The sequence below is a fragment of the Malaclemys terrapin genome, chromosome 4 (assembly GCF_027887155.1).
Source record: "Malaclemys terrapin pileata isolate rMalTer1 chromosome 4, rMalTer1.hap1, whole genome shotgun sequence".
In the NCBI taxonomy this organism is placed as follows: Eukaryota; Metazoa; Chordata; order Testudines; family Emydidae; genus Malaclemys; species Malaclemys terrapin.
This window is the reverse complement of record NC_071508.1, coordinates 94,803,496-94,823,769: the sequence shown is the minus strand read 5'-3', so window position 1 is coordinate 94,823,769 and position 20,274 is coordinate 94,803,496. Positions and strand designations below refer to the sequence as shown.

Sequence of the window (20,274 nt, the reverse complement as noted above, 5' to 3'; positions counted from 1 at the left end):
CAGTCTTTGCTTAGCTTTTTCAAAAAAGAGAGGAAAAGCATCTCTTTTTCAGTGCTAAGTCCCCTACAACTGTCCTAACACACTATATCCACTTTTCTTACTGTGAAAAATGAATTAATTTTGCATATATGTTCTTGCTCACTTGATAGTAAGAAGACACTTAAATTCCATTCAGAGGAAAGTAAATGAACATCCAATGGCTTCCACAGAGTACCAGCTTGTTCCCATGAAATATAATTTTTAAATCCTAAAACAGATACCACTCCAGTCTTCAATGAACCAAAAAAACCCACCATAATCCTATGTGACCTTCTGTGAGTGTACCCCCAGATCAAGCACAATTCTCTTTAAAAATTATAATACATGACAGAGCATCCAAGTAATAGAATCAACATGCATTTCATCTATCTGTATTCTTAACGCTCCACAGATTGCAGAAAACCTTCAGAGCTTTCAGCAAGTCTGCTTGCAGCACTGGCTGTTAGACTGCTTGCTGCTGTGTTCATACAGATCCTAAAGAAGAGAGATTAGATCACATGACCCTCAGCTGAAGGCTTTAGTTTTTGATGGCAGCCATCTTGCTTGTGGAGCTGTCAGCTCAGCGTGCCTGAGAAAGACAGAGGAAAATCAGAAGTTTATTTTCTGAAGGGGGAAAGTTTCTGCCAATATCTAAAATAATTCTAATATTAGGAGGGAGGGGGAAAGTATTTTATTGTCAGCTTCTGATGGTAATTTTTATTTTGTTCAAAATTAGGAGTTTCCAAATTTTATATTCGTGCAAACCAGTCCTGCAATGTCTAGGGTCAAATTTCCAAAAACCTCTCTGAAGCTGCGTGAACATATCATCTGTTCATGCAGAATAGGTAGCTTTTAACTGGCTGATTTAGGTACTTGGACATGCAAATTCTGTTGTTTCATTGCACAAATAACGGTGCGTGCAAATTATAGGCAGTTGGGATAAAGTAATTTTGCAAATTTGTCTCTTAGATTGGGTGAAATTTTAGCTTCCTAGTTTATTAAAATCAATCTGAGTAATATCTTTTTGAAATATATATACTTTAAGGTTCCCAGTAAATTTACGAATGTTAACTTATTCAGATATTTTTAAATATGTTACATTAATGTGGGCAGGTAAAGGGTTTCTCAGCTACTGGCAATCAATTATTTCTTGTTGTAAAGATTGGTGAATTGAGTTATTACACCTACGTGTCCCTGTTGTGAATAGGGAACATAGCCAACAGACAGCAGGTTGCACAGGGACCATCTCAGCCTCTGTGATCATGATTTCCTATGACAGCTATGTTCCACTGGAAAATTTAAACTGTCAACCTCAAAAGTGAACTTGTGTGTAGGAAAGACAACTTTCACAGTAATTGGTCAGCAAATCAGGAACTCCATCCCTGAAAGAATGGGGATGACCATGAACTTTAACTCCTTCAAAGAAAAATGCAACTCTCTTTATTCTAGCCTTCCCATAACACCAGATTTTTAAAAATATGATACAAAATAAACAAAATCTGCTTATTCTTTAGTCTTAACCTAAACTTTATCTCTGGCAATTATGCATTATAATAGTCTTTAATTACATGATCATACTGTATTTCTAAAGTCACACACCGATAAATTATGTTAGAAGAATATTAAGGTTACAGAGTTAAGCACTCAAAAGTTAGTAAATGCCAGAATTAGTTACCCAACAACCTTATTTCAGTCCACTTGTATGGATGTGTGACGGGGTGGACTGGCCCCGCACTGGGACTGAGAGGATTAACCCTTCCCTGCTGGCAGAAGAAGCCACGCCCCTGAGGCTCTGCTGGGCATGCGCAAACCGGGAGTAAAGTATAAAAGCCTGCATAGCTGCTCAGTCAGGCTGGTGGCTGAGGAAGGAGGATGCCTAGTAGAGGCTCTAGCCCAGGAGCAGTTGCGACCCTTACCGGAGAGAGCTGAGGAGCCAGGGACTGGGACCAGAGGCCGGCAGCTGTTGGAACCCCAGGGAGAACCTAAAGAACCTGGAGATCCTGATGCCACAGGGACTGCTACGTTTGGAGAACGGGTAGCAAGTGACGAAGGGAAGGGAGTGGTATCTCCCACCATTCTGAGGGCAGCGTGTTGCGGTAGGATTCCCCGCTGACATGTGGCGGATCACACCGTCACTGACAGGGCCCTGGGTTGGAGCCTGGTAAAGGTGGGTGGGCCCAGGATCCCCTACTGGGGGTCTCTAACCCCTCCCCCCTTTTGGTAATGACATAGTTCACTGACCCCTCTTTTACCTCAAGGAGATAGATGAACTCTGGCCGCTGGGCCACACTATCCTACGAGGGGAAGAGAGTTTAGAGAGACTCTGGCCATTGGGCCACGCTGCTTTAGGAGCGTACTATAGGGACTCTGGCCACCAGGCACCACTATCCCACCAGGGGAAGAGCATTTAGAGGGACTCCAGCCATTGGGCCATACAGCCCTGACTACCGGGGAGGTAGTAGAACCGACATAGATGCAAGGAGGCGGGGTTAACCTCACCCTCCCTTGAATCGAAGGGGTTGACGAGGTACAAAACCCGCCATAAATGGTGGAGAATGTGGGCATCGACCAGGGCCTGCTAGAAGGACCCACATGTACAAGCTCCTAAAATGGCTGCTGGTTTTCCAGCAGCAACAGGCTATACAACAGCAACAACAGCAGATGCAGCTGTTACAGCAACTGGCTGCACAAAGTAACTGCAGGCAGCAAAGCAACAAGAATATCAGCAATAGCTGGTTCAGGAGTTAGCCACCCAGCAGCAAGTAAGTCAAGATTAACTCTTTCAACAGGTGGTGACCTTGTTGAAGATGGCAGCCAGTCCTACCCCCAACCCAGCCAGAGGAGGGCCAGGGGAGGGCTGAGGGGGAATACCGGTGCAGCTGACTAAGATGGGGATGACCCCGAGGCCTTCTTAGTAACTTTTGAATGGGTAGCTATGGCCACTCAGTAGCCCCTCGAACATTGGGCCACTATTCTCACCCCGTATTTAACGGGCCCTGCGCAGGCCGCTTACCGCAATCTTGACCCACAGGAGGCACTGCAATATGAGAAGGTTAAGGCCACCATCCTAGACCAGCTGGGCATCAGTCCAGAGACGTACCGGCAGAGGCTGCATCGAGAGAAATATCCGCCAGGAGCCCGGCCACGGGCAGTAGCCCAGAAGGTCCGCAACCTCTGTTGGAGGTGGCTAGAGCCAGATCGCCATACTAGTTGCCAGGTAGCCAAGACTGTGGCATTGGAGCAGTTCCTCTGGATCCTGCCCATTGGGGGGAAGGAGTGGGTGCAGCGACACCGGCCGAAGACCCTCACAGAGGCTATGTCCCTCGCCAAAGACTACATGGCGGTGGAGCCGGAAGAGCGAGCGGGTCTTAAGACAAGGACTTCAGGAGTGGGAGACCGACCTCCAGAAGGGATGGTCCATATGACCCGCGGAGGAGGTCCCCGTTTGCCCATTCGACAGTCGGGGTTGCCAACAAACCCCAAGGCCCGGGGCCCCTCAGGGGCGCGCCTGTCCCGGGACCAAGAGGACCCGTCTGGGGAGTTAAGCCTACTGCAAGGCACCCTACCCATGGAGGGGAATCGCGATAGATGCTACCAGTGTGGACAAAGGGGGCACTTCAGGAGAGAGTGCCCCTACATGGACTGTAATTATGGACAGGTCCTGACGAGCCTGGAAGGACCTGCCGATGAAGATGGTGATCCCGGTGCGAGTGGAGGGAACCCCAACCTTAGCACTGGTGGATTTGGGGTGCAGCCAAACTGTCATTTGCATGGGACTGGTAGAGGACTCCCTTCCCACCGGGGCCCCAATACAGTTACAATGTATACACGGAAACGTGAAGTCTTACCCCACCGTCTGGGTGCAACTAGAGGTCGCCCAACAGGAGTTGCATTGCTTAATGGGGGTGGCCCCTAGATTAGCATACCCCGTGGTGTTGGGCCGCAACTGGCCGGGTTTTGCCAGTCTTATATGGGGGTGGAGTTGACAGCCTGAGAAGAGGAAGAGAGCCCGCTTTGGGAGACAGGGTTTGTTGGGCCAACCTGAGCCACACGATCTTTTGGAGGGGACATCGAGAGGGCCTGAAGTAACCAAGGAGAGCCAGGCCTCGACCGACGGTCCGACAGGGGAAGAGACGAGGTGGCTGGATATTGATGGAGATTTTTTGGAGGAACAGAGAGGGTACTCCAGCCTTAGTCGAGCCTGGGAACAAGCGGTCAGCCAGGACGGAGAGGTCCATCCTTGGCAATATCGGCCCTAAGGCCCCCATTTTGAGATCCACAAAGACTTACTTTATCGAGTGGCCCAGGAGCCAGAGACCAGAGCCAAGGTGTGCCAATTGTTGGTCCCCCAAAGGTTCTGAAGAGGGCTGCTCCGCCTAGCCCATGCGGTCCCCTGGGCGGGTCATTTGGGGCGAGAAAAGACCTTCCTAAGAATAGCCCAATGGTTTTTCTGGCCAGGCATACACCAATAGGTCTGGGATTACTGTACCTCTTGCCCAGAGTGCCAGAAGGCCAGCCCAAAGGGGGTACCCAGGGCCCCCTTGGTGCCTTTACCAGTGATTGGCACTCCTTTTGGGGACTATCCCTATAAAATCAGGACAGCTGGTCACCCTAGGAGGGTGGGGCCCATTGATTATGAGAGCCGGATGTCAATGGGACACCCAAGTATACCACGTAAACCTGCTGAAGGTGTGGAAGGACCACAAGGGTTTTATGATTGCCCCATACCCCCCAGAACCCGAACTTAGGCCCTTAGCTGGCAACTACGAGGAGCCAGGCATGGTAGCCATTGGCCGAGAGCTCAACCCTATGCAGCAAGAACAGATATGGCAGGTAGTAGCCACATTCCCCACAGTACTGTCCGCTCAGCCGGGAAAAACGACACATTGCCACTATCCCCGGCCAAAAGGTGAGAGAGAACCACTGCCCACTCCCTAAGAAAATGTCCATGAGAAGTCTGAATGGAAAAGCTCAGACTTGCAGATGGAAGCAGGACCAAAGAATTCTGAGGGGAGACTGCTGGGTGAGGAAAGTGGACAGTGGAAGCATGTGACTAAGAGAACCAGGCAGAGGAAAAGACGGGCTAGTGAAGGAGAAATAGAGCTCAGGAACAGGTCTGCAGAGTTGGAAAATGAAAAAGGGGCACAGCAGGTGGTCGCTGAAGGTGAGAGGGCAAGGAAGAAGAGAAGAGCAGCTAGTCCTATAGGAAGAGGGGAAGAGTCAATGGAGGTATCAACACCAAACATGAGCCCCAGGAGGATACAGGATGGGTTGCAGAGGATTGCAAGGGTGAATAGGAATCAAGAGGACTAGCAGCCAGAGGGAACAGGGGATAGACCGGAGAATCGCACTGTCACCACGAAACATGGTGAAATAGTAGTCCTGACTGGAGTACAGGTATTGAAGGGTATGTGCTGTTTAGGAAAGACAGAAATAAAGGCAAAGGTGGTGGAGTAGCATTGTATAGCAATGATGAGGTAGACTGTAAAGAAATAAGAAGGGATGGAATGGATAAGACCAGACTCTGGCCAAAATCACATTGGGGAAGAAAGCTACTAGAGCCTCCCCTGAGATAGTGCGTGGGGTGTGCTATAGACTACCGGGATCTGATTTGGATATGGATAGAGACCTTTTTAATGAAGTAAATACTAATAGGAATTGTGTGATCATGGGAGACTTTAACTTCCCAGATATAGACTGGAGGACAAGTGCCAGTAATAATAATAGGGCTCAGATTTTCCTAGATGCAATAGCCGATGGATTCCTTCACCAAGTAGTTGCTGAACCAACAAGAAGGGATGCCATTTTAGATTTGGTTTTGGTGAGTAGTGAGGACCTCATAGAAGAAATGGTTGTAGGGGAGAACCTTGGTTTGAGTGATCATGAGCTAATTCAGTTTAAATTAAATGGAAGGATAAACAAAAATAGATCTGTGACTAGGGATTTTAATTTCAAAAGGGCTAACCTTAAAAAATTAAGGAAATTAGTTAGGGAAGTGGATTGGACTGAAGAACTTGGGGATCTAAAGGTGGAGGAGGCCTGGAATTACTTCAAGTCAAAGTTGCAGAAACTATCAGAAGCCTGCATCCCAAGAAAGGAGAAAAAATTCATAGGCAGGAGTCGTAGACCAAGCTGTATGAGCAAGCATCTCAGAGAGGTGATTAAGAAAAAGCAGAAAGCCTACAAGGAGTGGAAGATGGGAGTGATCAGCAAGGAAAGCTATCTTATTGAGGTCAGAACATGTAGGGATAAAGTGAGACAGGCCAAAAGCCATGTAGAGTTGGACCTTGCAAAGGGAATTAAAACCAATAGTAAAAGGTTCTATAGCCATATAAATAAGAAGAAAAGAAAGAAGTGGGACCGCTAAACACTGAGGATGGAGTGGAGGTTAAGGATAATCTAGGCATGGCCCAATATCTAAACAAATACTTTGCCTCAGTCTTTAATGAGGCTAATAAGGAGCTTAGGGATAATGGTAGGATGACAAATGGGAATGAAGATATGGAGGTAGATATGACCACACCCAAGGTAGAAGCCAAACTCGAACAGCTTAATGGGACTAAATCGGGGGGCCCAGATAATCTTCATCCAAGAATAATAAAGGAACTGGCACATGAAATTGCAAGCCGATTAGCAAGAATATTGAATGAATCTGTAAACTCAGGGTTTGTACCATATGACTGGAGAATTGCTAACATAGTCCTTATCTTTAAGAAAGGGGGGGGAAAGTGATCCGGGCAACTACAGGCCTGTTAGTTTGACATCTGTAGTATGCAAGATCTTGGGGCGGGTGGGGGGAGGGGGGGAATTTGAAGGAGAAAGTAGTTAAGGATATTGAGGTCGATGGTAATTGAGACAAATTACAACATGGTTTTACAAAAGGTAGATCATGCCAAACCAACCTGATCTCCTTCTTTGAGAAGGTAACAAATTTTTTAGACAAAGGAAATGCAGTGGATCTAATTTACCTTGATTTCAGTAAGGCATTTGATACTGTTCCAGATGAGGAATTATTAGCTAAATTGGAAAAGATGGGGATCAATCTGAAAATTGAAAGGTGGATAAGGAACTGGTTAAAGGGGAGACTACAATGAGTCAATGGGGGGGAGGGATAGCTCAGTGGTTTGAGCATTGGCCTGCTAAACCCAGGGTTGTGAGTTCAATCCTTGAGGGGGCCACTTGGGGATCTGGGGCAAAATCAGTACTTGGTCCTGCTAAGGAAGGCAGGGGGCTGGACTCGATGACCTTTCAAGGTCCCTTCCAGTTCTAGGAGATGGGATATCTCCATTATTATTATTATTATTATACTGAAAGGTGAACTGTCAGGCTGGAGGGAGGTTACTAGTGGAGTTCCTCAGGGATCGGTTTTGGGACCAATCTTATTTAATCTTTTTATTACTGACCTTGACATACAAAGTGGGAATGTGCTAATAAAGTTTGCAGATGACACAAAGCTGGGAGGTATTGCCAATACATAGAAGGACCCGGATATCATACAGGAAGATCTGGATGACCTTGTAAACTGGAGTAATAGGATGAAATTTAATAGTGAAAAGTGCAAGGTCACGCATTTAGGGATTAATAACAAGAATTATTGTTATAAACTGGGGACGCATCAGTTGGAAGTAACAGAGGAGGAGAAGGACCTCGGAGTAGGTTGATCACAGGATGACTATGAGCCGCCAATGTGATATGGCTGTGAAAAAAGCTAATGCGGTCTTGGGATGCATCAGGCGAGGTATTTCCAGTAGAGATAAGGAGGTCTTAGTACCGTTATACAAGGCACTGGTGAGACCTCATCTGGAATACTGTGTGCAGTTCTGGTCTCCCATGTTTAAGAAGGATGAATTCAAACTGGAAGAGGTACAGAGAAGGGCTACTAGGATGATCCGAGGAATGGAAAACCTGTCTTCTGAAAGGAGACTCAAAGAGCTTGGCTTGTTTAACCTAACCAAAAGAAGGCTGAGGGGAGATATGATTGCTCTCTACAAATATATCAGAGGAATAAATACTAGGGAGGGAGAGGAATTATTTAAGCTCAGTACCAGTATGGACACAAGAACAAATGGATATAAACTGGCCATCAGGAAGTTTAGACTTGAAATTAGACAAAGGTTTCTAACCATCAGAGGAGTGAAGTTCTGGAACAGCCTTCCAAGGGGAGCAGTGGGGGCAAAAGACATATCTGGCTTTAAGACTAAGCTTGATAAATTTATGGAGGGGATGGTATAATGGGATAGCCTAATTTTGGCAATTAATTGGTCTTTGACTATTAATGGTAAGTATGCCCAATGGCTTGTGATGGGATGTTAGATGGGGTGGGATCTGAGTTACTACAGAGAATTCTTTCCTGGGTGTCTGGCTTGTGAGTCTTGCCCACATGCTCAGGGTTTAGCTGATCACCATATTTGGGGTCAGGAAGGAATTTTCCTCCAGGGCAGATTGGCAGAGGCCCTGGGGGTTTTTTGCTTTCCTCTGCAGCGTGGGGCACGGGTCACTTGCTGGAAGATTCTCTGCATCTTGAAGTCTTTAAACCATGATTTGAGGACTTCAATGGCTCAGACACAGGTTTGATACAGGAGTGGGTGGGTGAGATTCTGTAGCCTGCGTTGTGCAGGAGGTCAGACTAGATGATCATAATGGTCCCTTCTGACCTTAAAGTCTATGATTCTAAGATGGAATTTTCAGAGATTTTCAACCTCGAACAAGTCTCTTCTGAGCATGTGCAAACTACAGCTTTTCAAAGGTTTGTAACTTGGACAAAGTTGGGCAGATTTTCACAGTTATAGCAAAAGGCATACCCTTGAGACAAAGGCCACCCCCACACCACATTTTAAGTTCTTACTACAAAGCATGGGGGCATTAGAGCTTCTCAAAGAAAAGGTCACTAGAATTTTTGTTACATGGGCAAAACAATGTATTTTTAACTAGCCTTGCCCTCAGAAATGGCAGAACCATTTTGACTGAAACTTTTCATTCCGCGTGAGACAGACATCTAGCATGGAAAATTTCAACCTGAATGGTTACCGTTTAGCAAAGTTATAAGCAACTGAAAACAGGGTCTTATGATAGGAAATGTGGGGCAACCTTAATATGTGGTGCTATCAGCCCTGCCTTTAATTATGCAATATGAAACATTTTTTTCTACAACATTACATACACATATGTTTAATTTTTAGCACTCTATCCTATTCTGTATATGCCACATAAGTAAAGTCCATTGATTTAATGTATATTAAAATTACATGGGGTAAGCCATACTTACTTCATGTTAAAGTATATAGCTCTTTAACAACCTGAAAATCAAAAAGAAATCTTACACAAAGTGAAAACATGGACAAATTGCTAAGGAGGAGTATAAAAGAATAGTCTTCCCACAAGCACAAGGTCTCAGTCTGGCTTCCCCAGCCTAGTTACTCCTTGCAAAATGACACCAACAGCCCTTCCAGTCCCAAGTTTCTACAAATTTGTCCTCCCTGAGTTCTTTTAACTATCAGACACTCAGACTTTTCCTGTTCGGTTCATCACCCCCTATGGCATGAAACCAGCTCCTCAGATACCAGCTTACTTTGGTCCCCAAACTCCACCTAGTTTCCACACCAGATATGTGCTTGGGATAAAAATAAACAAAAGGTTTATTTAATAGAAAAACCACAGATTCAAAGACAAAATAGTAAGGGAAAGCAAACACATACAAATTACACAGTAAATAAACATAAAGATGCAACCACAGGCTTTACACTTCCATGTTAGATGAATTCCCTTTTCTAATACAAGTTACCTAACGCCTTTGAACAGATCCTATAGATCTTTAACTATAGGACAGATCCAACATTTCACTGAGAGCTTCCTGCCTAGAGGCTTTCCCTCAGTTTCTGGATGTCTTTCACTTCAAACTCCTTCCATTTTAAAAGGGTTTGCAGGGTTTTTTTTTTTTTTTTCTTTAGTCACTATACCTATTCAAAGTGGGGAAATCCCCAGTTGTCACAATATCTTTCTATTAACTTTAATGGCCCATCCTAGACTTTTCCTGGGTTGTACAGGGAATGGGTACTTGAAGCTGGTTTCATGTAAACAACTGGTTTGGGAGGTACACCTCTACCCCGATATAACACTGTCCTCGGGAGCCAAAAAATCTTACCACGTTATAGGTGAAACCGCGTTATATCGAACTTGCTTTGATCTGCCGGAGTGTGCAGCCCCGCCCTCCCAGAGCGCTGCTTTACCGCGTTATATCAGAATTCATGTTATATCGGGTCGCGTTATATCGGGGTAGAGGTGTAGTACCTCCCTGCCTGATTGCTTCACTGTCCTGTTGTGAGATGATGCTAAAGTTATACCACAGTTAAAATGTATAATTTTCTCTATATGCCCATGTATACATTCATAACCATAGTCTGTATTCATAACTTATAATGACCATCAAGTTCAGAACATTACAACCTTTCATAAAAGACCTTACTCAGTATGTGTTATAGTACAATAATATTGTATACAACTGTGTTGTACTCGTGTTGGTCCAGGATATTAGAAAGACGAGTGAGGTAACATCTTTTATTGTACCAACTTCTGTTGATGAGAGAGACAGACTTTCAAGCTTACACAGAACTCTTCTTTGGGTCTCTAGACCTGAAGCTCGAAAGTTTGTCTCTCTCAACAGAAGTTGCTCCGATAAAAGATATTACCTTGTCTCTCTTGCATACAATCAGTTGATTTAACTGCAAAAAGAAGAACAGGAGTACTTGTGGCACCTTAGAGACTAACAAATTTATTAGAGCATAAGCTTTCGTGGACTACAGCCCACTTCTTCGGATGCATATAGAATGGAACATATAATGAGGAGATATATATACACACATACAGAGAGCATAAACAGGTGGGAGTTGTCTTACCAACTCTGAGAGGCCAATTAATTAAGAGAAAAAAAAAAAAAACTTTTGAAGTGATAATCAAGCTAGCCGAGTACAGACAGTGTGATAAGAAGTGTGAGAGTACTTACAAGGGGAGATAGAGTCAACGTTTGTAATGGCTCAGAGAATTTTTTTTCTCTTAATTAATTGGCCTCTCAGAGTTGGTAAGACAACTCCCACCTGTTTATGCTCTCTGTATGTGTGTATATATATATCTCCTCATTATATGTTCCATTCTATATGCATCCGAAGAAGTGGGCTGTAGTCCACGAAAGCTTATGCTCTAATAAATTTGTTAGTCTCTAAGGTGCCACAAGTACTCCTGTTCTTCTTTTTGCGGATACAGACTAACACGGCTGTTACTCTGAAACTTGATTTAACTGGTTATTTTTTGGGGGGAGGAGGTTAAAGCTTCTGCTCTCCAATGGGGGTGTCTGGACCCCAACTGTTACAATCCTCCACACTCTTCTTAGTTCCTGGAGGGCTGTGGTCCCCCTCCCTAATGGAATTACATTCACTCATGGCCCACAATGATACATAAACTAGTAAGATCTCCCAAAGATATTGCAGGAAATTGCCATATTTGTCATATGCCACTTAAGTTTGCAGCTAAATAAATGACTTTTGCAGTAAACTCACTTGTCTGCTGTATTGTGTCTAAAGAAGGCTATGTCCATTTATTCATTATTCCTGCATATATTTCTGTATATAAATATTTTTTCACAGAAAATAAAGAGGGACTGATGCAAATATTTACACTTCTGTTTATTCTCTGGAGACAACTACTACCAAATGGCACATTCTGCTATTCCTTATATAAGAAGGCATTAGAGGGTAGCTGTCTAGTACCTGCTGGTGAGTCTTACTACCTGGAGTTGTAACTACCTGGAAAAGGAAAAGAGTGCAGAATGTGTGTCCAACTCCTGCATGCCCAGAAACATAGGCACCGATTTTCTGATTTCCCAGGGGTGCTCCACCCATGCTCTGCACCAGGCTCTTCCCCCACTCCACCCCTTCCCACCCCCACCTTGCTCCAGCCCCGCCTCTTGCTGTGCCCACTCCACCCCCCCATCCTCCTCCCCCTCGCTCTGCCTCTTCCTGCCCCTGCTTCTCCCCATATCCCCCAGCGCCTCCTGCCCGCTGATGAACATCTGATCAGCAGTGGGCAGAAGGTGCTGGGGGAAAAGGGGAGGAGCTGATCAGTAGGGCCACCAGTGGGTGCTGAGCACCCACTATATTTTTTTTTCAGTGGGTCGGGTACTCCAGCCCTGGAGCAGGCACAGAGTTGGTGCCTATCCCTAGAAAGATCTGCAGAGATACACTAGGAGCACTGAGAAAAATGTGTCAGGACAGAGTAGGCATGATAATTATCTGCAGTTTTAAGTGATTCTTGCTTCTGAAATATAACAATTGCTTCTGCAATGATTTTGATGTCTACCGAATTTTATCTCGTTTCCTTATATTAAGGAATAATGAGATTTTATGAATTAACAGCTCTTCAATGTAACAAGATTTTGCACAATATAGTCTTTATTAATAGTAACCATACTTTGCCATTTCATCTGAGGCTAGCTAAGCACCTTAAAAATACAGTGGAACCTCAGCGTTACCAACACCTCAAGGAATGGAGGTTGTTTGTAAATCGGAACAAAATGTTAGGTTTGGTCTTTCAAAAGTTTACAACTGAACATGAACTTAATACAGCTTTGAAACTTGGCTATGCATTGCATGAAATATAATTTTATTAAGCTTCTGGGGCTGGGACCACGTCTTCCTGTGTATTCATGCAGCACCTAGCAAAATGGGGCTGCCATCTTAATTGTGCCCACACCCCCTAAAGAAAGTGTATGAGAAGTCTCTAGGGTTCATAAACACTAGAAACTATCCGTTTACCTAACAGACTTTGATATATTTACAATCTTAGACTGAGGACTTTTGGAGAGCCAGTTCTAGTAAAGTTCAGAGTATCATTTCCCCCGCGGGTGCTCCAGTCTTGTTCCTTCCTTTCCCCTTCATCTGTCAGACGCCAGACGGGGTCTGGGAGTATCAGGGCTGAGGTGGAGAAGCGCGGTGCAAATGTCAGGACATGTCCCGAGGCTGAGCTGTAGGGAGGAGGCCGTGAGGCCCTCGTTTTACTGGGCCTGAGAGGCGGCGGCTCCTCCTGCGACCGCGGGGGGCAGCACCAGCGGCGGGTGGGGCCTGCAGCAGAGCCCGGCTCCCAAGGTGGAAGGGCCGCGCTCTCGCTGGGGCCTCTGCCGCCTCTACGGTGGCAGGCGCCCGGTGCGGCCAGTGCTTGGCGGCGGCCCTGCCATGGCTGGCAGCGGCTCCTGCTGCCGCTGCCAGAGCTGACATGGCCCGGGTGAGCGGCGCGCCGGCGGCGGAGGAAGCCCCGGAGAGTTACCCGCTCCGCCAGGAGAACGAGCTGCAGGTGCTGGAGTCCATCTACGGACAGGACTTCCGAGACCTGCGGCAGGAGCGGCCCTGGAAGGTAGCGAGCCGCGCGGCCTGAGGCAGCCCGGCGCGTGGGGCGGCCGGGTGGGTGCCTGGCCGAGACCCGCCGCCCGCAGGGAGCCCGGCGCGTGGGGTGGCCGGGTGGGTGCCTGGCCGAGCCCCCGCCGCCCGCAGGGAGCCCGGCGCGTGGGGTGGAGTGGGGTGCCTTGAAGGGAGCTCGGGTAGCCTGGTACTGCTGCGACAAAAACTGTGTCCTGCTGGGGTGTCCCCTTGCCCTGCCCTTCCCCTCTTCCGAGGAGCCTGGGGCGGGGCTTCCGTACAGACCCCCCCACCCGGGGGCCCTTTCCTGCCCCCCTGCCTCGCCCCCGCGTCGCTCTGCTGCTCTCCACGTAGACCTGCATGGAGGGGGCGTTGCTACTGCTTGAGCTAACCCACATCCTGTCGCACAGCACGCAAGGCGGTCCCTGCTTGGCCTGCCCAGCCAGATGTGCGCTGCTCCCTTCCCTTGCAGCCCCAGAGCTGCTGCTAACGTGAGAGCCCTGTGGGAGGTAAAGGGAGGGAGCCTTGTTCCTGGCACGCTGTCAGGCAGGCGTCTGTAGCTACCGCTACACTGCAAGGTTCTGAGCGTGTCCCCCCAGCGCAGCTCCATGCACCAGAGGGACCTTTCTTGGAAACCTAGCAAAGGTTTTCTTACTTCCCCTGCGGAGCAGGGTGTAAGCGGCAGGGCCTGCCTCCGCTAGCATTACCAGCACTGGTTTGGCACTACAGGAGCAGTGGAAAGTTAAAACAATAACGATAAACTGAGCAGACAGACTTCTCAGGCCACGTTTATGCTAGGGAGGTGTAGCAAAAATGATCTCCTGTTTAACTGCATGCTATAGCCAAAACTCAAGCCAGTGCTGGGCTTTCTATCACAGTATTAATTAAACTTTTCAAGGAGCAGCTTTAATATTGAATTGAATTAATACAATTAACTAAGAAGCTGCTGACCCCTTGTGTAGACTAGGGTTGCCACGGGTGCTACCACTGAAAGTTGGTGGGAAGTTTTTGCTAAAATTCTCTAGTGTAGTAAAGGCTAAAATGGATTTTTTTCCTTTCCTCTATCTGGAACTCCACTTGAGAGTTCTGTGTATAGTAATCATTAAACAGAAATGAGCAAGACTGTTAATAGGGATCTGGGATGACCAAAGGGAATTGTCCCGTTGTTCTTCTCCCAAGAGCTATTTCTAAACATAACTAATGGATTCATTATCTATCAAGGAAAGGATGTGTTTCCCTGGCACTCCCTCCCCATCAAGCTGTTGCTAACCTAAGATATCTGTGTATGACACTTACTTAATAGCACCAGGGAATTATTATCACCTGCATGTTCTAGAATGATGTAAGTGAAATAAAAGGATAATTTGGGGTTGACTTTAAAGGAAAGCCCCTCCCATCCTCACCTGCAGCTGCTAAACTGATACATTTTTGTATATGATAATTCCACTCTTATGCTGTATAATTAATGTCCTCCATCTCTTCCAGAAGCCTATGTAAAGTACAGATCATTTTGGATTGCCACTTAGAACTTTTTATTACTGGCTCCCCACAAAGGTTGCTGCTAAACTGACAGTTCTGTGTATAAAAATACTGATTGTGTGCTGTGTAAACTGTCTTTAAACTCATATGATCCTTAACAAATATACCTTTATTCATGATTAACAAAGTTTTGGTGGTGTTTCTCTTGTGATGGTCTGAGTAACTCCTAGATTAAACTAGGAGGTAAAGCCTCACTGTTTTCCCTATTTGAGTAACTCAGTTCTCTCACCCTAGCTAGTCTCTCAGCAGTCTTTTGAGAGAGGCACATCATTGCCCTGCCAAGACCAGCCACCATTTCTCCCTTTGAGCAGGGCATGCCTTCAGAACATTTTTAGAATGTGGTTGCTGACATCATCAAGTCCTTGATTTCTCAATAACACCAGAAACATTCAGCCTCCTTACTGGTTGCCAATTGTCTTCCAATTCTTTGATGGCCCTCTATATAACTGACTTTATAATTAATCCTCAGCACCCTTTTTTAATTCAGTCTATAATTAATACTCTGCATATGTGACTTGCTTTTTAATTAATTGTCAGCATTCTTATTTCCTCTGTAGTTGATTAATTCCTTAATAGATTAATTACATACCTATTTGCTTACTTGACTCACCTCATAACTGGTTCTCTGCATTGATTCATATTACTGTTGTTTCTCTGCATATTTGTTGCATGCTATAATTGATTCACCATATAATATTTCCCTGATTATTTGGCTCACACTAACTTTCAATTTCACAATAATTGTTTCTTAGGATAACTGATTGATTAATATCATGACCATTCCCCTACTCTTCTCTAATTCTTTCCATTCCCCTTCTAGATGTCATAGTCTCTTCCCACATATTCTCTGCTGCTTCCTCCTCACCTCCAGTGATATCATCTCAGCCCCGGCCCTTCCTTTCTACCGTTCCCAACTCCTACAAACTTCTCTGCTGGACTCGCCACTTCCAACCTCACTTATCCCTACCCATGCCTGTTCCCTTCTTTTGCTACTCAGGAGTACCTGCAGTGTCTCTGAAAGTATCACTGCCATCCCTGACCTTTTATATCTGCCACTCCCCATATCTCATGATTCTCACTGAAACTTGAGGTGGATATTTTCAATATGGACTTAATCCTTCCTAAATTATAGTGAACTAAGGCTACTTTACTCCTGAATAGAGAATCCACATGTAGTTTAACATATTTTAACTTATGTGCATTAACTTCACACCTTTAGTTGATTCACATTAACTTTCCTGAGTGTCCCCATGTAGACAAGCCCATACACTCCTGGCCCTGAGGAACATGGTGGGGGCGTTGGAATGTTTCTAGCCTGTGTTTTCCTCTTGTCGCTCTTCCTTTGTCATTCCAGCTAGCTCTTCTTTCCTTTGTACCAGCATGTTTGTCATCTATGACTCGCTTTTCTCCTCAGTAAATCCAGACTCCCAGTGTCAAAAAGTTTGTGTACTTTTTCCACTTTACTTTGAAGTCAGTTTACAAAGAATGTTTAAAAAAACTGAAAAGGAAAGAAAGAAAATAGTAGTTAGCAAAACTCTGCCAATATGCCTAAAATAAAAAAGCTCCATCTCTGTGCTCTAGCAGGGTTATATGGTAGCTGTGAAGGCTTAACACTGAGGACATGTCTTCACTAACAACTGTGGCAGTGTAGTCATGGCTCTCCCAGCACTTTAAAAAAACCACCTCCACGAGGGGAATAGCTAGCAGCACTGGGAGCACTGTCTACACTGCCACTTTACAGCGCTGAAACTTGCGGCGCTCAGGGGGTGTTTTTTCACACTCCTGAGCAGGAAAGTTGCAGTGCTCTAAAGTGGCAGTGTAGACAAGGCCTAAGCATAAGTTTAGATTTCTTTCTTTGTGGAATGCCCCTCTAACTTGCTGTTTGTGACATTCCACAAATAACTCTAAATTCCATTCATTTAAAAAAAATGCCAGTCACTTTTCACATACCTTTCTCCATTTAAAATATAGTGAACCACTGTTTAACCTCACCCATTAATCCCAGAACTCCCTCTTACCTAAATATGACCCATGGTAGGACACTACTTCTTCAGAATATCTCTATCTCCACTTATTCCATGAATCTTCCCACACAGGCCGGATAAACTAAGGTTGAACTGTTTAAAATAAGATAATCAATGGAGTTAGTTCGCATGTTCACTAATCAATTGTAAATAAATTCATAGATTTTTAAGGCCAGGAGGGATCATTGGGATCATCTAGTCTGACCTCCTCCATAACACAGGATGGGACGTTCCTGAATTCATTCCTGCTTAAATTAAGTCTTGTTTTATATTTTAGGTAAAACAGCCTCCAGAAATCAGTTTAGTTCTGCGTCCTCAGGGTTTGACAGGTGACAATGAAGTTTATGCCAAAGTTGATTTGTGGGTCAAATGTCCCCAAACCTATCCTGATACGTGAGTGAAAATCAAAATATAGTCTTCTAATATTTTCTCTGTTCTCTCCTTGACAAAAATGAAAGTTGAAGTGTAACATTGTGTTCATTGCCCTTATTCTTGCCTTGATTTAAATGTGTCTCTATTCGTTAGACGTATAGTGTTGAAGTATAAAAGTGGGTAACCTTATCTCTATAATTAATCCATCCGAAAACATGTATCTGAGATAGAAGTATCCTCATCCCTTCTGTGATGTAGCTGCCAGTGAGTAATAGAGATGCATCTGCCAATTGGAGATTTAGGCACTAATTCAGCAAGATATTTAAGCTATATGTAACTTTAAACATGTGAGTACTTCCACTGAAATCATTGAGACAACTCATGAATTTAATGTTAACACAGTACCTTGCTGAATGGGGAACAAAATCTTCAACTTTAAAACTGTCATCTTATTATAGTTCTATCATCTGCTGGTCCTGTATTGTGCCGAATTAGCCTTTTGGAGGGCTAATGGATATTTCCTTTGAATTATGAAAAGGGTTGTTGTTGTGGGTGATCAGCCGCTACTGGGATTTGGCCTTGATAGTAATTTTCTGGACAAGTATTGTTGTGTCAGAACACCCCAATAGTCCATCTGCCTCCAACAGTGGCCAGTGTCAGATACCTCAAAGAAAAATAGTATGCCCAGTTGTGCAATGATCTAACATATGGGAAGGGAAATGTTGTTCCTGACCAAGTGATGATTTCATTATACCCTGAAGCTTGAGGCTTGATAACCATTATAATTTTTGTTTAAGATAGTATAACTACAGATGTTTTTCTTACTCCTATAAATGTCTCAGCTTTTAAAAAATGTTGGTTATTTATCTGAATGTACTTTATTGCAGTGTATTCCTCAGACTAATTATATATTGCTTACATAAAGAAAAAGGAAAATCAGCAAATCCAAAACTGCCATATCTTATGCTAGAAATATGTACTACATTTTCAGTACATCCCTTTTAAAAAAATAATGTATTGATCTAGAACTGTAGTTGTCACAAATTATGGGGTTACCCTGATGGTGGTTCTGCTAGTTGAAACTGTTGAGTATTTGTGTGCAAGCAATTCGGATTATGCTGAATATAAAGCAGAACTTTTTTATAATCATGTTTGTAGATAGAGTATTACTTGTTTGAGTGTTGAATGACAATGGTCGGGTTCCTGAAAAAAAAAAAAAGAAAAAAAAAAGTTCTTATTGACCTGTCATGTGGCCTCTATGGGTCTCCTTATCTGTCTGTACACCTTATCCTTAATAAGAGAACATTTCTTGTGATCTTTTTTTCTCCAGTGTCCCTGAAATACAGCTGAAAAATGCGAAAGGTTTGTCAAATGAAAACATTGATTTGTTAAAATCCAAACTAGAGGAATTGGCAAAACAACGCTGCGGAGAGGTAAGAACTCTCACTTTGTGAAAAGCCTAATTGATCATAAATAGTCTTGAAAATTATGTATAGTAAAATGTTATCAAAATAAGGAACTACAAATACATCAAAACTAGAATGTGATTATATATTATAGTAAAGCAGGGTGAGGGTTCTGTTCTTCCCATAATGGTTTCTCAACTCAGGAAAGTTCAGTGTGCGCATCCAGCAAAAATAAACCACATAGAGACTGCGTTTGCATTCGCTGCCTGTCTAGGGACTGCAGGATCATACCCTTAGAATGTTTGTCATCTTATAGAAAGTAACAAGCAGTGTATAAAATTGAGAGGATTTTATACAGTTTGTTGATTTTTTACAACGAAATTAAAATTTGTTGTAACTATTTAGTCAAAAACACTTTTTACTTGGTGAAGGCAAAGGCAGTGTGGTCTGGTGCACTCAACAATGGATTCTGGGACAAGAGATCTGGATTCTAACCCCAACTCTACTGGTCACATCATGGCTGTGTGCCTCAATTTCCGTATCTGTAAGATGGGGATATTAATACTGACCTTCTTTTGTAAAGCACTTTGCGATCTATTCATGAAAAGTACTAGTTAGACAGGAGCTAAATATTCTGATTATTTATATACTACAAAATATAGATTTTTGTATTTACTTTTTTCAGATTTTAATAAACACTTCATGTATGTTAACTACAGGCAACAATGTAAATGTTTTACAAATTCAGTATCCATGTAGACTGAATAGATACTGAAATGATCCAAATGGTTGACAATGAATGTGGAAGCCTTTTGTAAAAGTAGTGTTTGCAATATGCATTTCTTATGTGCATGTGCATATTTTACATATAAATATGTTTGTGTTTAACTTGCTTGTTTTAACCTTTAAAAAGGAAAAAAAATTAAGCAGCAGTAACTCCTACAGTGTATTAAAACAGGAGAATATTTTTGCTACCAATTTTCTGTGTCCATACGCCAGTTCACTTGGCACATATACCTCTTTTTCCATTTATACAGCTTATTCTTGTTCTATTATTTTTAATATGTTCTCTGATAGCTACTTTCATAAGAATTATTTTAGATAATTTTTCATTCAAATTGTGTTTAGTAATGAATTGTTACTACAAAACTTTTTGGTACCTTCTAGGAATTAACAGTTCAACATTGTACTCTTGATTTTTGTAATAGATGTGTTAATGATAAATGAAAGCAATATTTGAACTAAGGCAGATGTTCTCAGACTGCGATCTGTGCACCCTGGTGGTCCCCTGTGCGCTTGCTGGTGGTCCACGGAGAAGTGACTGGTCACATCATGTTGACATTCCTTATTCCTTCTAGCTGCTGTATCACATTAAAAGGAGCTAAAATAATCAAATAATTTCCTAATATTACTGTTCCATGTGAGCAATTTCCTGTACTTACTACAGGAATATATTATACAATCATGAATCAGGGTTATCCTTACTATCAGGAATGGGAGGGTGATCCCTGAGAG

The 20,274-nt window shown here is 43.9% G+C and overlaps 1 protein-coding gene across 4 annotated transcripts in view; it reads left to right on the top strand.

The window, feature by feature from the left end:
• Positions 1 to 12,462: 12,462 nt before the first annotated feature.
• Positions 12,463 to 20,274, top strand: part of EIF2AK4 (eukaryotic translation initiation factor 2 alpha kinase 4) — a 71,444-nt gene continuing 63,632 nt past the window's right edge. For 2 of the 4 annotated variants that reach the window (XM_054028598.1, XM_054028599.1), the window contains exons 1-3: positions 12,463 to 13,416; positions 17,259 to 17,374; positions 18,684 to 18,786. In XM_054028598.1, coding sequence (XP_053884573.1) covers positions 13,279 to 13,416; positions 17,259 to 17,374; positions 18,684 to 18,786 — 357 coding nt within the window. In that variant the 5' untranslated portion in view covers positions 12,463 to 13,278. The remainder of the gene's footprint in view (positions 13,417 to 17,258; positions 17,375 to 18,683; positions 18,787 to 20,274) is intronic. The other 2 variants (XM_054028597.1, XM_054028601.1) reach the window with 2 other exon arrangements.